The sequence below is a fragment of the Protopterus annectens genome, chromosome 10.part0, assembly GCF_019279795.1.
Source record: "Protopterus annectens isolate FY-2018-M chromosome 10.part0, PAN1.0, whole genome shotgun sequence".
Classification (NCBI taxonomy): domain Eukaryota; kingdom Metazoa; phylum Chordata; order Ceratodontiformes; family Protopteridae; genus Protopterus; species Protopterus annectens.
The window spans coordinates 1,213,842,616-1,213,861,413 of record NC_056744.1 but is presented as its reverse complement, the minus strand read 5'-3'; the positions used below and the strand labels follow the sequence as shown (position 1 = coordinate 1,213,861,413).

The 18,798-nt window shown below is 41.3% G+C and overlaps 1 protein-coding gene across 1 annotated transcript in view; it reads left to right on the top strand.

Annotated features, from left to right (window-relative positions):
• The window catches only part of AXDND1 (axonemal dynein light chain domain containing 1), a 2,684,234-nt gene that overhangs the window by 913,996 nt on the left and 1,751,440 nt on the right, over positions 1–18,798 (top strand). Inside the window, exon 8 of the mRNA XM_044085955.1 lies at positions 12,346–12,445. Within this exon, the coding sequence (XP_043941890.1) occupies positions 12,346–12,445 (100 nt within the window). The remainder of the gene's footprint in view (positions 1–12,345; positions 12,446–18,798) is intronic.

Sequence of the window (18,798 nt, the reverse complement as noted above, 5' to 3'; positions counted from 1 at the left end):
CATGGGCATGACACATCCGGACCTGCCAAACCTCAAGCTGACAGCTTAGTTTCTCCAATTCCAATAACAGCCAGATAATCAATGCTCTCTTTCCCTGTTCTATGCATCTTGTTGTCTTCCCTTAAGCCATCCACTAGGAAACCTTATGCTAGTAAGTGGAAAGGATTTGTGCATTGGGCTCTTCAAAAGCATGTAGACCCTTTCATGGCCCCAGTCAGTCATGTGCTGGAGTTCTTGACACCACTATTCAACCAAAAAGTAAAAACACAGAATCGAAGATGCTACTAAAGGCGGTCCAGACAACTCCAAAAAACTGTAAAAAATATGCTAGACACACCACCATGGAAAACTTCTTGGGAACGAAAAACCTTTAATAAAAGCAAAACAAACAGACAGGATATAAAAGATCAGACTATATGTCGAAGTAGTTTGAACGTGCATTTTTTATTGTTTTATCTTGTTTTTGTCTTATTTTTGATTGGATGTTTTCTGATTGGGGATTTTAGTCTTGTACTTCTATATAATAGGTTGTTGAACAGCATGCTTCTGTTTGCTTATCCAATACTAGGAAGTGATTTCTATTGGTTATTAGATATATTTAAAGTTATCGATTGGTGCATATTGTAAAGATCTGAAGAAGGCGGAAGCCGAAAGCGCTAATCTTTTATGTCCTGTCTGTTTTCTTTCACTTTTATTAAAGGTTTTTCGTTCCCAAGAAGTTTTCAATGGTGGTGTGTCTATCATATTTTTTACACTATTCAACCAAGGGGTCAGTTCTTCAACAGTGAAAGTCCAGGTGTCAGCAATTTATAATTTCCACATTGGTTTTGATAGCTGTTCACTAGCTTCTCACAAGCTATGTAAACCCTTCTTACATGGCACAATTGTTCTCAAACTGCCTTTTAAAGATTCCACGCACGGCACCATGGGATCTGAATCTGGTACTGCAGTCTTCGATTCTTCCACCCTTCGAATCTGCCCATGATTGTGGCCTTACATTTCTATCTTGGAAAACCTTATTCTTAGTTGCCATCACTTCTGCCAGATGAGTTTTTGAAATTCAGACATTGTCTGTGAAACCTTATCTCATTTTCCATAAGTACTGAGTCTCCTTACAAACCAATACACCCTTTTTGCCAAAAGTGGTATCACACACCAACATTAATCAATGCATCACTGTACCAGTCTTCCCAAATTATTCCAACAAAGGAGAACGCTTGTTACATTTGCTAGATGTGCATAGACAATTACTTTTCTATCTACATAGAACAAAAGATATCAGAATGACCGATCAATTGCTTGTATCCTTTGCTGATCTGAAATTGGGCTCACCTGTATCTAAAGTCACCTTAGCTAAATGGCTTGCTGACTTTATCTCCTTTAATTACAACAAATTAGGTATGACTTGGCCAAACAAGGTACACATTTATTCAACCAGTGCTGTAGCTACCTCCTCAGTTTTCTACTCAAGAACTTCCTTGGATGGCATTTGTTCAGCAGCAACTTGAGCTTCACCTAACACCTTTATCTCTCATTACAAGTTGGATCTGGTGTCCTGAGGTAGGGCATCTTTCGGCTCAACAATGCTCAGAAATATTCTGTCCACCCAGGGTTCTAGGTAGCTGGGGACTCTGTCCCATCAGTTGAGGACAGAATGAAAATTGACAACATCAGATAAATAAGTTATGTACTTACCATACCATTCTATCCGTGTTGTTCATTTTCATTCTTCATTCTTCCTCACCTCCTTACCTACCAGCCCCCAACCCTTTTTAGGTTAATTTTAGAAGAGCAAGCAGATCTAATAAATTTGTTATATCTTACGAACATTACCAGCTCCAGATGTGGCATTGCCATGTTTTCTGTCTCTTTATCTGCTATATAAAGTTATAAGAGTACGTCTTTTTTTTATAGTTTGCAAACAAGATCTAAGGTAATGGGGGATGATGCATTAAGGGTAAGGGAGACATTTTGAGAGTTTCAAGTTCTCACAAGCTTTTACAGTGGCCGAGTCAGATCTGACGACTTGGATCCAAACCCATCAGTTGAGGAAGAATGAAAATGGACAACACAGATGGAATGTTGTGGTAAGGACATAACTTTTTTTTTTTCATGCTACTAAGGAGGTATACTAATATATTATCAGGACCCTTCAATGCAGTGTTCTTGGCCTTGGAGAGCACCTTCAGGACTTGCTGTCTAGTGATGGTTGGGGACAACATGAGTGATGAAATTTCCTAAGGAATTTCTGGGGGAGAGAGAGGTAAAATCTGAGCCAAATTTGTCAGGCAGATTAGCTATATCTTCTGGTTCCATGTAGGTGGGACCATTTACAATTAATTTGGTACATTACTGTGTACTGCCTTTTAGGTTTTGGACATATCTGAAGAAAGCATTATGGTCCTTGATCTAGACAGCTATTTTTACCTCAAATTTGACTTTTGTGTACTTTATTAACCCCCTCCCCCAAGTTGCTTGTTTAGGCTGATGAGAGAGCTTTTACCTTACTGGGTATTTGGGTATTACCCCTTTTAGTTTATGCCACAAGTTTCTTCCTTTTGTTGTATAGCCTATTAATGTTGGAATTCCACTAGGCAACTTGCTTCTGCACCAGCCCTGTACTTATTTCAGGTAGGTAGAGCTGTTTCTGTACAGCTGTTGATATGGTTATGTCAGGTTTCTGTTAATATATCTGTATAGGCAGCAGTATTCTCAGGGTTAGGTAGGGCTTGAAATTTATTTAGGGTGTCAGTTAGTAGTGGGAGGGTTGTCTTGGAGTAATTCTTAAAAGTTCTAGGGTTTCCCCTGTGTTCCAGGTATTACATTTGCCTCAGAGAAGACAGCTTTATGGTCTGAACTAATTAGCGAGGACATTACACTGGAGGGGGTGCAACTTTCTGTCATGTTTGTGAGGACCAAATCAGTTTGAGCCCCTAGTGGACGTATAAACTAGCTGGTCCGGGATGTTGGCATTTATAAAGTCCAGGAATCTCTGAGCTTGTATGATATTAGGTTGGATGGGAAATGTGGTGAATTCCTTTAAATAAGTGTTGTGGTTTTCCTTAGTCATTAAGGGGGTCCTGTAGCTTGCAAAAATATAGAATGGGACCTTAGTTATTATGATTTTGATGTGGAGAAGCTCTTAGTCTGTCATATTGATGGATTAGCCTTGAGGTGTTTCTATTTTTAATATATATATATATATATATATATATATATATATATATATGTATAGAGAGACACCTCTGTCTTTTGTCTCTTCCTGTGCAGTAGTTGGGCTAAATGTGTGGAAGTGTTCTCTGTGGCTTTAAAATGTGCCTAAGTGACTGCACAGATGTCTACATTCTCCAAGGTGTGCAGAGCCTGGAGGGAGTGGAGTTTCTTTCTTCAGACTTCTGTCACTGAGCACTGACACGTTCAGATTTTCTTGGTTTGGTACAACCATGTATGAAAGTTTATCTAGTTGTCAATGTGTAAAAAATACTGTGTAGTGTTGGGAGGGGGGGTGTAGATGCAGGTGCATACCATCCCTGGAAAAACAGTTTTATTGTACCCCCTTCAAATGACACCATATTTTAAGCCAATTGCTGAAGTCAAGTTATTTTTTGTTCATATTGTAACATCATCTTTGGAGAAGTTAAAATGCTTTAGGTTCATAGCAGCCTGGGACACATAGTCCGAGAGTTCAGTCATGTCTATCTTCATATACTCCAGGGAGTTACGTCTCACATCGGTCAATCCAATGTGGACTTTGAGTCACATTTGTATTTGGGGTTAAGTGACTTCAGTACATGAGTGATATGACTGATCATGGCCACGGATAGGTAGCTGACTGTGTCTCACTCTTTCTTTGCTAAGCCTGGTGAGTGGGAAGTCTGTGTGTCTCACTATGGAGTCTCTTTTGAACTGAAAACTGGGTTTAGTAGTGGTATGCCATATGGGTTTGGAGCTTGAAAACACCATGGGTTGTGGCATATGTTTCCTTTTTGTGGAGGGCTTCTGAGGTTGCTGAGGACTTTTTTTGTGTGCAATGCATGGAAGGTCTTTGTGATTTGGGAAGATTACATTAAAGAACTGTAGCATATGTGGGTCTATGTGCTGTGCATGTGTCACTGACAACCTGTTTGGTAGTGTAGGTGCTTGTAGGCTAGAATCTTACCTTCAACAATATTGTATGACTGTATCAGTCGCATACCTTATTCATATGCTTGAGGATTAAATGGTTGTTACTGTACATTTGACAACTGCTGGATTTAAGAAATTAGAGAGGAAGCTGCATAGGAAAATGTTTAATTCTAGGTGTCTGCATCCACACAGGGCACTCCCAGTCACCACTGTGCGATGAGTAGCGTCACACAAATGTGACGACTTTATAGAAGCAGAAAGAAAGCTCAAACAAACAAATTAGCCTTCCTGACAATAGCAAGCAGGCACTTGGAGGTGTCAAACAGTGTATCCCAGTTCACAACTGACCTGGCCCCATTCTCCTGCCACTAGGGAGCAGACCAAAGAATTCCCAAAGTAAAAACAGTGACTGGGGTCACCCAACGTGCAGAAACAAGAGAATAAGGCTAAAAGCCAAACAGAAAGTGCAATAAATCAAAGAAAATGGCTGTTGCAGGAGTCCAGGGCACTGATAATTTCAAACAAAAAACAAGGTCACAGCAGAGATTAGTCATACATTGCTAATGGACGTTCATAAAGTTCAGTACTCAGCAGTAAATATAACATAAATATACAGTTCTGGCTGGGTCTGGATGCATCCCAATAAACACTTGCAACGTATCAGCAATAACAGCTAAAAAGCATGTTAAGCAATTTCACAGCTATATCTTAATCCTGTTTTAATGAGATGATCTTGCGTCTTTCCACTGTACAATTTGCATTATGTATTTGTGTGAACCTCTGGCCTAGGTTGTGACTGGAAAGTGCCCTCAGACTATTTCACTCACCTGGTAAACTAAGAAACAAAAACAGAAAAGTAATACTTGTCAGCTAAAGAGAGAATTCTCTCATTAGGTGCTGTGGCTGTAGTCTCAGATAATTATTTTGACCTAATGGTCTGTGCTTCCACAGTTGAATTTCAATTTTATACCAATCTCCTCCTTGCTATAGTGATAACCCTCCAAGAAAAATCATTTCTTCCTTTCTTTAAACCTAAACATATGAGGTGATAGGACATATCATCTGTGTAAAATGTGGTCCTGAGGAGCTTATTTCTTAACTAATTATCAGAGCCATCCTTGCCTCTTGGTGCTTTGGCACTGGACAGCTCGGGTCCAGCTCCATTCTCTGGAAGGAGGCCTGCAGGATTCAGGGCTCATTGGCACAGGGAACTTCACCTCTGGAGCTGCCAGCTTCTGTTTCTTCTAGGCCCTCTCCCCTTGAGATAGTGGAGAGGACCCACCAGATGGGGGTAATTCTCATCCCTTTGGATTCAGGCATTATTAAGAGTGTAAACTGATTGTATGTATCTGAAATAATGGAAGCTTTACATCTGATAGTGTCATTTTCATTCATTCCTCAACTGATGGGTCTCAGATCTAACCTCAGATCTGGCTTGGCCACTTTTTCTAGATTCACAGACACAGCTCTCAAGCTCCTTCCTTTACCCATAATGCCCCACTAACCTAATATACACCAGATCTCGTTTGCTGCAATATCGATCAGATGTGACTCCTTCTCTCTCGAGCAATCAGTTTTTTTTTTTTTGGGGTAGTAAGGTTTTATTGTATTACCCTTATCTGTCTGTCTTTTCCTTTAACTTGTCCTACCTTGCTTTCTAGTTTTTCAGGTTCTGTCATTTAGGCAGTACTTTTTATTTCATACCCACTAGTTCTTGGGTACTCCCTTGAGTAGTATTGTTGGTATTCTTGCCTTTCCTTCTGTCCCCCTTAATCCTAGCCTTTGAGGGTATTCCTTTGCACCATTGTCAGTACCTCTTTTCTGCTGTCAAGAAAAAAAAATTTCCCTTGTTCTGTATAACCACTTTAATTATAACAGATAAGCTGACTAGGTTTAAAGAATGCATTTCCTTTGGGATAACATTCCCAACTCTGATGCGCACAGGGATTGTGTTTACTGCTTGGGCACAGACCATCTAGATACTGACTGCATTACCTGTGCATGCTTTAATTCTAGAGCTATTAGTGACTGAATGAATAAATTAGTGTTGAAGGGTCATCTTCCTTCTATGGCCTACTCTTTACCTACTGCGGCTCAACCCTCCTCCAAGAGATCTGAAAAAGGGATGCCTGAATCCACTGCTAAGGATAAGGACTCCAGAAAAAGGTCTCCAGACTGCTCACCTACTTTGGCTCCAACCACCAAGCCTACATCAAAAATTTCAAAAAGGATGGGTCCGATTCCCTCAAATCCTACTTCCTCAAAGCCTAAGTCACCTCAGATCCGGTCACCGTAATACTTACAGGAGTCAATATCTCATTGACTTCCTTCTCCCTTTCTCCAGGAGACTCAGAGGAAACACTTCATGCTGCCATCTGTCAGCTCTTCACTTAGGTCCTCCAGGAGCTTGTCTGAAGCAGGGGTGGGTTGGATGATGAGGAAGATCCTCAGTGCTCAGATCCAGATGGGGGTAATTCAGCTTTGCCTCTCACTAGACCCGTGAGCCTGTCTTCCATCAACTCTCAATTCATTTCTCCTTCTCTAATCTGTCCCATGGTTTCTGAGCCCTTGGATTAGAGATCCTTGAGGATGTCCTTGATGAATTGAAAGACAGGTTGTTCTTTAACTTTGACCATGTCCCTGAGTCATCTGGCTCTGATCCTTTTGGAGCATGAAGACTCTTGGAGCCAAAGCATTGACACCAGCTCTGGGGGTTTGTGGTTTTACTCCAAAGTTATCAGCTCCTTTTACTCTAAAGTTATCAGAGTCATCCTTGCCTCTTGTTGCTTTGGCATTGGACAGCTTGGGTCCAACTCCATCCTCTGGAAGGGGGCCTGGGGGGATTCAGGGCTCATTGACACAGGGAGCATCACCTCTGGTGATGCCAGCTTCTGTTTCTCCTAGGTCCTCTGCCATTGAGATAGTGGAGAGGGACCTTCTCTTTGCCTAAAGAAAGAACATCTTTGACCACCTTGGATCCTATATCTATTCCACTGTCAGATCTTAGTTCTGAGCCTCTCATTTCTGTCCCATCGGGACAGCTATCCAGTTCAATTCTCCAGTCAGTCCCGCAGGACTCCCTGTCACTTCCAGTACCTCACCAGACCACCCCACTGATAAGGTCCCTATGAAGAGAACGTGCAAAAGAGACCTAGAGATTCCCCTCAGGTATCTCTCATTGAGGAAATTGACTTCTATGAAGGGGGCGGGTCCCTCAGATCTCCACCTGTGGATGTCTCCTTTTGTAGAAATTCTGGAAATTCTAAAACTGAAAGGCAGATGGTCTTCCGACACCCCTTCCCAGGAGGAGTCTGTGTTTCTTGAGGCTTTCAGGTCTGACCCAGCTACATCTTGGTTGACCCCCCCCCCCCTTTGATGAGCTAATAGACCTTGCCTCACCCCGTGCATGGAAGGAGCTGGATACTGTGGATCATGTTCCCAAGATGCCAGGTAGAATTTAAACCTCCCAAAAGACAGAGTATATTGGAGCAAGTGAGTCCCTGTAGATGCCATGGTTGTTGCAGCAGCCACTAAGAAAGAGCTCACAGAGCAGAGCTTTTCTGTCCATCCTCCTAACAGGGAGTATAGGGTCTTGGACAGATTTGGAAAATGCATCTATGCTTCAATGACTTTTGCCATACTGTTGTTGAATTATTTGATGCACTTTACAAGGTTGCAAAGAGATTTGACTAAAGAGCTCTCCATATCTCTTTCTGGGTCCATGTCTACAGAGGGCCAGATCTTTTCACAACTAGTCACCCTTCATTCCATGCCTAATGTGTCCATGAGGCTGGTACCCCATGCTGCAAAAAGTACCTCACAGGCAGTGGGTTCGAGCATAGCCATCAGGAGACATGCCTGGATGCACTTATACGATTTTACAGAGCCCTACAAGTCTTCATTCGTCAGTACGTCTTATGATGGATCATCCATGTTTGGCCCAAAGGTGAAGGAAATGCTCTCCAGAAGTGAGCAAAATAGAAAGACCTTGTCTGCCATTGGGATCCATTTTTTTCTACTCTTCATAGACCTTTTTCCCAGAATCAACGAGGAGGCGGATATATGTGGGTTAACATGGGACAGGGTCCATTCTAAGACTCACAAGGGGATGGTTCCTCTAGAGGCAGTGGGAGGAGCTCTAATGGAAGACACTACCCTTGCAGCAGTGGTGCTGTACAGGACCAGGGTTTCTGGTATTCCTTCTCAGACAAAACTCTACCAGTGCTCCTAAAAGGATGCCTTTTTGCTGTTCTCTGAAGGCAGTCAGGGGCACTTGCCTGTGTATCACGAAACCTGGGCATCCATCCTATGTGCATAGGATCATATCCAGAGCTTATTTTATACCATTTGCCAATTACTCCCCACAAAAATGAAAAGATTCCCTGATGTCTCATTCAGTCAGTGGAAGGCAGCAGCCTTGGAAATAGAAAAGCTACTAGAAAAGAAGAGTCTTCCAGAAGGTCCCCTAGATCAGACCAGATATCAAGATTCTTTTTATTGCCAAAGAAGACAGGGTACTTAAGACCCATCCTGGATCTCAGCAAACTAAACTAGTGCATGAAATATTTAATGTCCCAGATGGTCATGGTTCAGTCCATTTTGCCCTTGCTACAAATGGACAATTGGATGTGCTCAACAGATGTTCAGAATGTTTATTATCACATCAAAATGAAGAGGTGCTCCAGAAGATATCTGGTGCTTCTGGCTGGGAGCCAGTCATTACCAGTTCAGAGCACTGTTGTTTGGCCTCGCCACAGCTCCGAGGGTGTTCAGCAAATGCATGGTGGTGGTAGCAACTCACACAAATCTGCTGGGATTCATAGTGTTTTTGTATCTAAACGGCTGGCTCCTGACTGCTGTGGCCAGGCATCTACTTTTACAAGAAAGGGACTATTTAATCCAATTATATCTCCATCTAGGCATCACAATTAACTACAGCAAGTCACAGCTCACACCTTTGCAGAACCCAGAGTTCATAGGTTCTCATCTAAACACAGTTATTCAGATAGCTTCACTTCCTCTAACAAGAGTACAAACCCTCAGATTCCAGGTGATGGAAGTGATCTCTCATTCTTCTCCTCCAGCATGACTAGTCTTGCAAGCTTTAGGGTCCATGGCATTAGCAATTACTCTGGTTCGTTTGGCCAGATTTCATATGTGGATTCTGCACCGGACTCTGTACAGTGGTCTATTTTCCAAAAGCGCTTGTATGCACCAATCAGAATCACACAAATTTGCAAGAAATATCTTCTTTGGTGGATTTGTTCAGATGAAACCTCTCAGAGCCATCCATTTGTTCTCCCGCTGCCAGTGGCTACTCTGACCAGGGAAGTCTCCCAAATGGAGGAGGGGCATTTCTTGGAATGGGCAGTCCAAGGTATGTGATCCCCAGAAGAGGCCAATGCACATATCAATGTCCTGCAAATGAGATCAGTTCTTCTAGCATTGCAGGCCTTTCAAGATGGACTCCCCCTCTGGGATAATTACGATTCAAATGGAAAATATGTCTGTAGTCTTGTACATTAGCAAACAGGGGGAACCATATCTTATCTGCTATGTTGAGAGACGGTGAGAATGTGACACTGAGTGATCTCTTCCGCCTCCTTTCTCACAGCAATGTACATAGCAGGGAAAGCCATTGTGCTTACTGACAAACTAAGTAGGTCCACTTTGATGCCTCATGAGTGGACTCTCAATGGTAAAGTAGCAGAAATAATGTTCCATCAATAGACCAGCCATGCTGTAACCTTTTCACTTCTTACCTCAACAACACATACAGCAGATTCTTCACCCTGGTCCTCCTCTGAGTTAGTCTCTGAGAGATGCTTTAGTTCATGATTTACCCTCTGGTCTCCTTTATGCTTATCCCGTTATCTCTAATCACCAAATTCACACAGAAATCATACCAACTGACTGCATGGTTTCTCCAGCTCCACTGATAGCTAGGTAGCCCAGGCTTTCCTCCCCAGTCTGACATATTTTGTTGTCTTCTCAAAAAGTTTCTACTATGAAAATCTACAAAAGTAAGTAGAAGAAATTTGCAATTTGGGCCCTTAAAAGAGATTTGTACCCCTTTTCTGCCCCTAGACCCACTGTCCTTGAATTTGTATCTTCAATTTTGATGAGGGGGCTAGTTTCTCTACTATTAAAGTGCAGTTGGCTGCCATTTCAAACTTCCATTCAGATGAATATCACTCCTCCTGGCTTGTCCTAGGTCATGTAAGGCCTTTCTGAAAGGCACCTTCTTACTTAGGACCCCAGTTAAGAATCCCACTCCTCCATGGGATTTAACTATGTTGCTTCAAGGTCTTACCCAAAGCCCCTTTGAACCTTCAGCCAAGACAGACCTAACATTGTTGTGCTGGAAAACTATTTTACCAGTTGCCATTACATCAGCTAGATGAGTATCTGAAATCCAGGCTCTTTCCTCTAAGTCTCCCTACCTTTTGTTTCATAAGGATAGAGTTTCCTGACATACCAATCCTTCCTTTTTACCTAAGGTGAGTTCTGAGTCTAATATTAATAAAGTCATTAACCTCTGGGTATTCTTTCCAAATTTCTGTAATAAGGGTGAATACATGCTCCATCTTTTGGATGTGCACAGGAAATTCAATTTTATCTCCATTGCGCCAAAGATTTTAGGAAAACTGACCAATTGTTTGTACCCTTTTCATGAACAGATTGGACATGGCAGTTTCCAAAGTGACCTTAGCCAGTTGATTAACTCATTGCATATCGTTTGTCTATAGCCAGGGAGAGTTGTCTTTGCCTAAGCCCCCTAGAGCAATTTCCACAAGGTCTGTGTCTGTTTTTTCATCCTTTTGGTCAAGAACATCAATAGATGACATCTGAGCAGGTGCTACTTGATATGGTTTCTAGAAACAGAGCTGCCCTTGGCTCTGCAGTATTCCGAAATATCCTTTCATGAGGACCACTCAAGGTTCATCTAGCTGGAGACTCTGTCCCATTAGTTGAAGAATGAATGAAATTGACAACATCAGATACAAAAGTTATGTGCTCACCATAATGATGTATCTGTGTTGTCCATTTTCATTCTTCCTCTACTCCTCATCCTCCTAACCCCCTTCTGTTTCGTTTTGTAGAGACCTAAGGAATACTACTTTGGGAACTATTGTACCTTGTTTGAGTTCCATTTTTTTCTCTATTATCTCTGCTTTATAGATTCCTTGTTTTATCAGTCATGTATTAGTGGGGGCATGGATAAAGGGAGGAGCTCAAGAGTTGGATCTGTGAATCTGGAAGAAGTGCCAGAGAAGGATCTGAGTTATGATCTGAGACCCATCAGTTGAGGAAGAATGAAAATGGACAACACAGATGCATTGTTTATCATGCAGTGATATATCCATACATGTGAGCATATCTGTCAGAGTAGTATGATAAACAACCTATTTTTGGTGGGAAGAGACTTTCAGATAAGACAATTAGTTATTTATTTGTTTTATGATAATGTTTCTGTTTTATTTGGGATTGAGGACTGTTTATACGACCAAAACTCGCTCTTAACACAGTGAATGGGTTATGCATTCTGGCCATTATATCCATCCATCCTCAACCCCTTTACCCATTTTACACATGGGGTCGAGGTGTCACTTCAGCAATGACAGTCATCTCAAGGCAAGGTTGCTAGCCCTGCCACGGTAGTTCATTCATACCATACAGACACACACACACACACACACACACACACACACACACACACACACACACACACACACACACACACACACACAAACTACAGCCAGTTTAGAGTGTCCAATCCACTTACTGCATGTCTTTGAAGTTCTGACCATTATATAATTATACCAAAAAACCTTAACAGTACTACTTTAAGAGTCTGGCTTCTTTAGTCTGTGGAAGTTTAAGCATAGTCAAACTAGTCTTTAAAGAAATATACATGGGAATGTATTTTTAAGGTATGTAGCACTTTTCTTAACTCATGTATGCTGTTTGCCGGGTATCCTGCCACCACTGAAAACAGTCTGTTTGGTCATATTAAATAATGCATAGCTATGTAACTCCATTTGTGGGAGTAAAGTGGCAAAAGCTCACTACCATCAGAACTGCACTTGTTGTCTGCTAGCATCAATATTTTAGCTGAATTGTGTCGGCTGTGAGTCATCCAGCTTCTATACAACACACAAGGCACATTTTTCAGAATCCTTTCCATGTCATGACTTGGTATAATATTGTTTTCCTTAGGAAACCAAGTGGGAGATTTGAGGTCATCCAGTTGATGAAAGTTATGGAAACTATGCTTCAAAAGGCCGGTGTTGATGAAGAAATTGAAGGACCAACCCAGGTGAGCAGTTATACTTCCAGCTATGTAATAAATATTCTTAAAGATGCACCATGATTAACTGAAACTGTATTAGTACCATGCTTATATTTGCATTTAGGCTCTTTATTTAACTCATTAACTGTATTAATGCATGCATGAGGAATATAGAGAGTGAGGAATATAACAAATACAATAGGATGGTGTGTACCTAAAACATACTAATGAATGTAAGGGCTTTCTTCTCAATCGTACTGTAGAGCTTTGCAAAGTCAAATTTATTGTCATACAGATCAACACAGAGGAAAAAGTGCATATCACTGCACAAAATGTTGATACTCAGGCTCGTACCATATGAATGACAGTTTACAGAAGGAAGATAGATTAAATAAATAAAAAAATTAAAATTAAAAATAAAAAATAAAAAAATAAGATACAAAAAAATAAATAAAGTAAAACAAATTTGAAAGCTCTATTTACATCAGAAACATAATAAATACAACAGCAGGAATAGACTCAGTAGAAATATAAGGATATGCAAAAAACAATACTATAATAAATAAGAGAGGTACACTTGTAAACTTACCCACCACCAATTTATACCATAAACTTACAGTTCACAGTTTTCCAATGTGCAGATAGAGATGTATGAAGTGAGCCATTCAGAGAGTTTATATAAACAATGACACATTGCACACAAATAATGTTTTACCCATGTAGCGCGTTAGTCAATGGGTTTATTATTCAGTAGTCTGGTAGTGTTTGTGAGAAGAAGCTGTTATGGAATCTGGATGTCCTGCATCTAATGATTCTGTAGCACTTCATTGTTGGCAGGAGTTTGAACAGTTCACGAGCCGGATGGCAAATATCCCTCAATTAAGGTTACCATACGTCCGGGTTTCCCCGGACACATCCTCTTTTTTGGGCTCCTGTCCGGGCGGTTTTTGAAAATTCTGTGATTTGTCTGGGTTTTAAAACCCGGACAAATCTCAGAATTTTCAAAAACCAGACATCCCTATTTCGGAGTCTTTCCTCCGCTTTGTTTTTTTTTTGATTGGCTCATATACTGGTATACGAGCCAATCAAAAAACGGAGCTCTGTTCAGTGCGGAACTGCTTGATGTTCCACATTAAACAGAAGAGGGTCCACTGTGCACGTTTTTGATTGGCTCATATACCGGTATACGAGCCAATCAAAATGCGGAGCTCTGTTCAATGCGGAACACCATGATGTTCCGCATTGAATAGAAGAGGGTCTGCTGTGCGCGTTTTTGATTGGCTCGTATACCTGTATACGGGCCAATCAAAAAGCGGAGCTCTGTTCAATGCGGAACTGCTTGATGTTCCGCATTGAACAGAAGAGGGTCCGCTGTGCGAGGTTTTGATTGGCTCGTATACCGGCATATGGGCCAGTCAAAAAGCGGAGCTCTGTTCAATGCGGAACTGCTTGATGTTCTGCATTGAACAGAAGAGGGACCACTGTGCGAGGTTTTGATTGGCTCGTATACCGGCATACAAGCCAATCAAAAAGCGGAGGTCTGTTCAATGCGGAACTGCTTGATGTTCCGCATTGAACAGAAGAGGGTCTGCTGTGCGTTGTTTTGATTGGCTCCTATACCGGAACAAGGGCCAATCAAAAATCCCCAAACATGGAGCTACTTGTCTTTAATTCTGAAATGCATTAAAGACAAGACTAAAGACCTTTTTTTTTTATTTGCTGTTCAACTTAAGAGGGGAGCAAAAAAAAAAAATTTTTTTTTTTTTGTTTTTTGTTTTTTTTTTTTTGCTCTTCAGCCCTAACAGGAACGAAATATGGTAACCCTACCTTCTGTAGTTTTTGGACTCTGCCATAGCATCTGTTTGAATATATGTCCAGAAGGGATTGAAGGTTGGAGCCAGTGACAGATACAATAATATAAGTATCACAATTCATAACTTAGAATGTTGGCACAAATGAGTCTGTAGACTAGACCAGCAGTAGCAGCCAGAATACTGTAATATGTTATGACAGCATTCTGTTTTCTTTACATAAACAATGTAGTCATTATTTAAATTTGCATACTTTCATGCTTAAGAGTTCAGTATCCTACATGAGCAGCGTCCATAAAACAGAGTAAGACATAATATTTAATTTTAAGGAGCTAATCTAGGGCCAAATCTCTGCCCTGAACAGGAGAAATACTTCATCACTTCAATTGTAAAATCTGTTTTTTATTTTTTTACTAATTTATTTTTGCTAAAAGACAATGACAAAGGCTGCCACCTTCTGAACTCCGCAGATGCTATAAGACTCAGTCTGCGCGACTGTCCTCAATTTGCTCTGCATGACCTTTTGTTTTACTACTTCTACTCAAGTTCCTTGTTTCTGTGAGGCCTGTAGAGTCCCACACGGTCACACACATTTCATTACTCACATCAAGCTGGCAAATAGCAGATACCAATTAGTCAGAGACAAAAGAGTTTTGTCAACACACTCTTTTTCCAGTGGTGCTATAAATGCTAGTCATGAGAAGACATTCCACCCATTAGCTAAGTTTAGCAGAATCATTTGGATAGCAGACAGTAGTAAAAGGCATTGTAGCCTTGAATAACATTCAAAACTGGCCATTTTAATTTAGCATTTTACCTTCTGCACAAGCCAATGTTAGCCCCTTAGACTGAAATGAACTAGGATAGCTGAGTGTGAATACTCTGTAAAACCAGCACAGACAGACCAGTAATTGATCTGTTTTTCTTGCTAATCAAAACCTTTGGCTCATACTGCTTCAGCTCAGTTAATTCAGCAGTCATTTCTGACCCTCTTTCTTTAGTGGATCAGTGCTAACTTCATTACCCTTATGTATTTCAGAGTTTATCAATTTTGTAAAACTAGTAATTTCTGATATTATTGTGTTAGACAAATATGAAATAATAATGTTCATTCTCTGTGCTTGTTTTATTTATGAGTCTCTCAAGGAGTAGATAGATATCCTTACTGCAATAGTTATACAGTCATTAACATTAGAAGATCAAAGGCATTACACTGTTTTATTTTACAGAGTAAAGTTACTAAGTTAGAGAAGAGCAACCAGTATACTAGGTGGGATACCAGTGATCAGAGACCTTCATCTGACAAACAAATGAATAAAATAAAACAGCTAAAAACTTATTGCAAATGGCTATCCAAAGAAGACTGCTGCTGATATTGATAAGCAGCTTATGAAGTCAGAGAATGACCTGACCTCCATACCTGGAGAAAAATTAGCCAAAAAATAGGATCCGAGGTATTATTTGGGAACTATTGTTCCTTGTTTGGGGTCCATTTTTTTTCTAAATTAAAATGGCCATGTAACATAACAGGTAGTACTTTAATTAGGTTTTCCATTTTGTGGCCACAGTTACTTATATGAGGGATGTCATCCCTTGACTGTATGGCTTTTGGGCACATTTCTTTAATAATTGTGAAATGCACACATTTTTTTTTCTGCAATCACATTCAGTGTGTCATGAGGCTGAGTGATCTCATAACTGAGGCTCATAGTTAGGCTACTGCAGCAGTGATCATAAGCTACATGGATTATGTCATATTTAGGATATAACTGTCAGACAGCTTCCAAAGGTTCACAACACCTTTCATGTGCCCAAACTGTCAGACAGCTCATGATGAGCTGACTAAAAGCTAGGCTTGGGTGCCAAGCCCTTCAGAGCTTGTCGCCACCAAAAAGAGTGCTCCTCTGTAGGCTTTCAAGGATCAACAGTCAGATAACCCTGTTTCATTGCTTGGACGATAAGTTCCCTTCAGTTAAAAACCTTCAACTTTATTTTTTTTTCTTTTTTCTGCAAAATAATTATTTTTAAGATGAGAAAAGTGGTTTTTGTTGATTGCCTCGTGCCTGAACAATTTTTTTTTTTGGTGGTTAAAAGTTACTATTTTTTTCTGTAGAGAAACTGTTATTTTACTTTTTGGAGCTAGTGGAAATATTTAAAGTGCATTATACTGTTTTTTTCTGGGAAAATTTTACCTTTTAGGTAATAACTGCAAGAAATGTCCATGGATGTTGAAAGTGAACCAAAATAACAGACCACAATGCTTTGCCACAGATGGCCTGCACCTGCCGCCCCTGGGATTCTGGATACTGGCTAAGGCTCTTGCTGCCCCTATAGTACCTTTTTTAGGCAAGGTTCAAATAACAAATTCACCACCGTAACAGGAACAGGCAAGCAAAAACTGAGGGTAATGCTACTCAATGCTAGAAGTCTAAATCTCAAAATGCACTCACTCGAGGCATTCCTTAAAATGGAGAACATCGATATCTGTGCAGTGACTGAGACCTGGTTCAAGGCTCCAGAGAGCACTCCTGCACTACCAGGCTATAACTCATACCACACTTTTCGGCCATGTAACCTGGACTGAAACACCAAAGAAGGAGTTGTGTCCATATTCATTAAGGATATCCACACCTCCAGGCTAGTTGCTCAGCATAATGCATCCGAGGTTATCCAAGTGCAACTAACTCTGGGCAAATCTACAATCCAAATTGTAGCTTGCTACAGATCCCCCACCATGCCCCAGGATTCCCAGTCCTCTTTTCTTGATGTACTGGAAAATATTAGGGTTCAACCAAACACCCTAATAATGGGCGACTTCAACTACCCCACCATTAACTGGGAAAACTACTCGTGTACCAACTCCTTAGCTCAACGCTTTCTGGAATTCATAAACTCCAATGCCCTGGATCAACTTATCCACACTCCCACCAGGGGCAACAATATCCTAGACCTAGTCATTACCAACATGAGTGACCGGTGTTCCACACCTGAAGTCAACTCCTCGTTGATCCGATCTGACCATAAGCTAATCACCCTTGATATCCACATCCCGCCCCCACCCCACATTAAGGAAACCACGGTAAAAAATTTCTCCAAAGCCAACTTCATGCTTCTTAAGACAGAAGTGGTGAACTTCATGACACCCATGCAGATGGACAATACAGTTACAACTGCTGAATCCTACACAAATGCTCTCTATAAGCACGTACTCGAGTGCATGGATCGTGCTATCCCAAACATAACCAAGATGCTATCCTCCAAAAAAAGGAAGCCAATCTGGTAGTCCCCTGCCATAAAAAAAACTGTACAACAGAAGGAAGAAACTGTTGCAAAAGAGAGTAAAATCCCATGAGTGGAGGAACTCCCAGGTCAGCCTCAGTAAGAAGCTGCGATCCCTTATAAGATCCTCCAAAGCCAGCTACAAAAACAAAATTGCCACTAATTCTAAGGACAACCACAAAGCATTCTATAGCTATGTCAAGAATCTTGATGGCAACACCCAGATCTGCTCAGAGATACAGCACAAAGGCACGAAAATTACAAAACCAACTGATCTTGCCAACATCCTGGCAGATAGGTTCAGTGCTAACTTTACCCCCCCCTCACCCCCTAAAGGGCCCATATCTATATAGGAAGAATGCAGAGTCCCTGCAATCACAACTATGCAGTTAAAAGCTGCACTCTCTAAAGCCAAAAACATAGCATCCATGGGACCGGACAACATCCCAGGCTGCATTTTACACGAACTTCAGAACGAACTGGGCTCCCCACTTAAGCACCATGTTCAATAATAGCCTTGCATCAGGCTTTGTGCCCACTGAATGGCGCACAGCAACAGTTATCCCACTCCACAAAGGGGGAGCCACCACTGATTCCAGGAACTATCGACCTATTAGCCTGACGAGCCTGGTCTGAAAGGCCATGGAACATATCATCATGGAACTCATAAACAAAGACATTGGTAGCCTCCAAACTCTGGATCCCACCCAGTTTGAGTTTGCGAAAGGAAGATCATGCCTCCTGAACCTGATCGACTTCTTTGAGGCAGTCACCAAAGCCGTAGATGAGGGTAAGGTGGTTCACACAGCCTATCTTGACCTCGCCGAGGCTTTCGACACCATCCCCCATTTTGAAATTATAGCTAAACTCACTAAACTAGGTATAAATCCCTACATCACAAGATGGGTTGCCAACTGGCTCACTGACAGAACCCACACTGTAAAAGTTGCAGACTCCAAATCTGACCTCAAAGCAGTGACAAGTGAAGTACCACAGGGTTCCGTCCTGGGACCTCTCCTGTTCGGTATCTACTTCTCTAAAGTACAGGCTAACACAGAAGGCCTCTGGCCAATGAAGTTCGCAGATGACTGCAAACTAGGAGCCACAGTCAAGTCCCCAAATGATGTGGACATCCTATAGAAGGGCCTCGCTGAGACAGATGCCTGATGTCAGAGCCATGGCCTCAAGCTCAATGCCAAAAAAATGCAGTGTCATCCCCTTTGGTAAAAACTCTGTACCCATGAACTACCACATAGGCAGCAATCTGCTTAACACCGAATGTGTGATAAG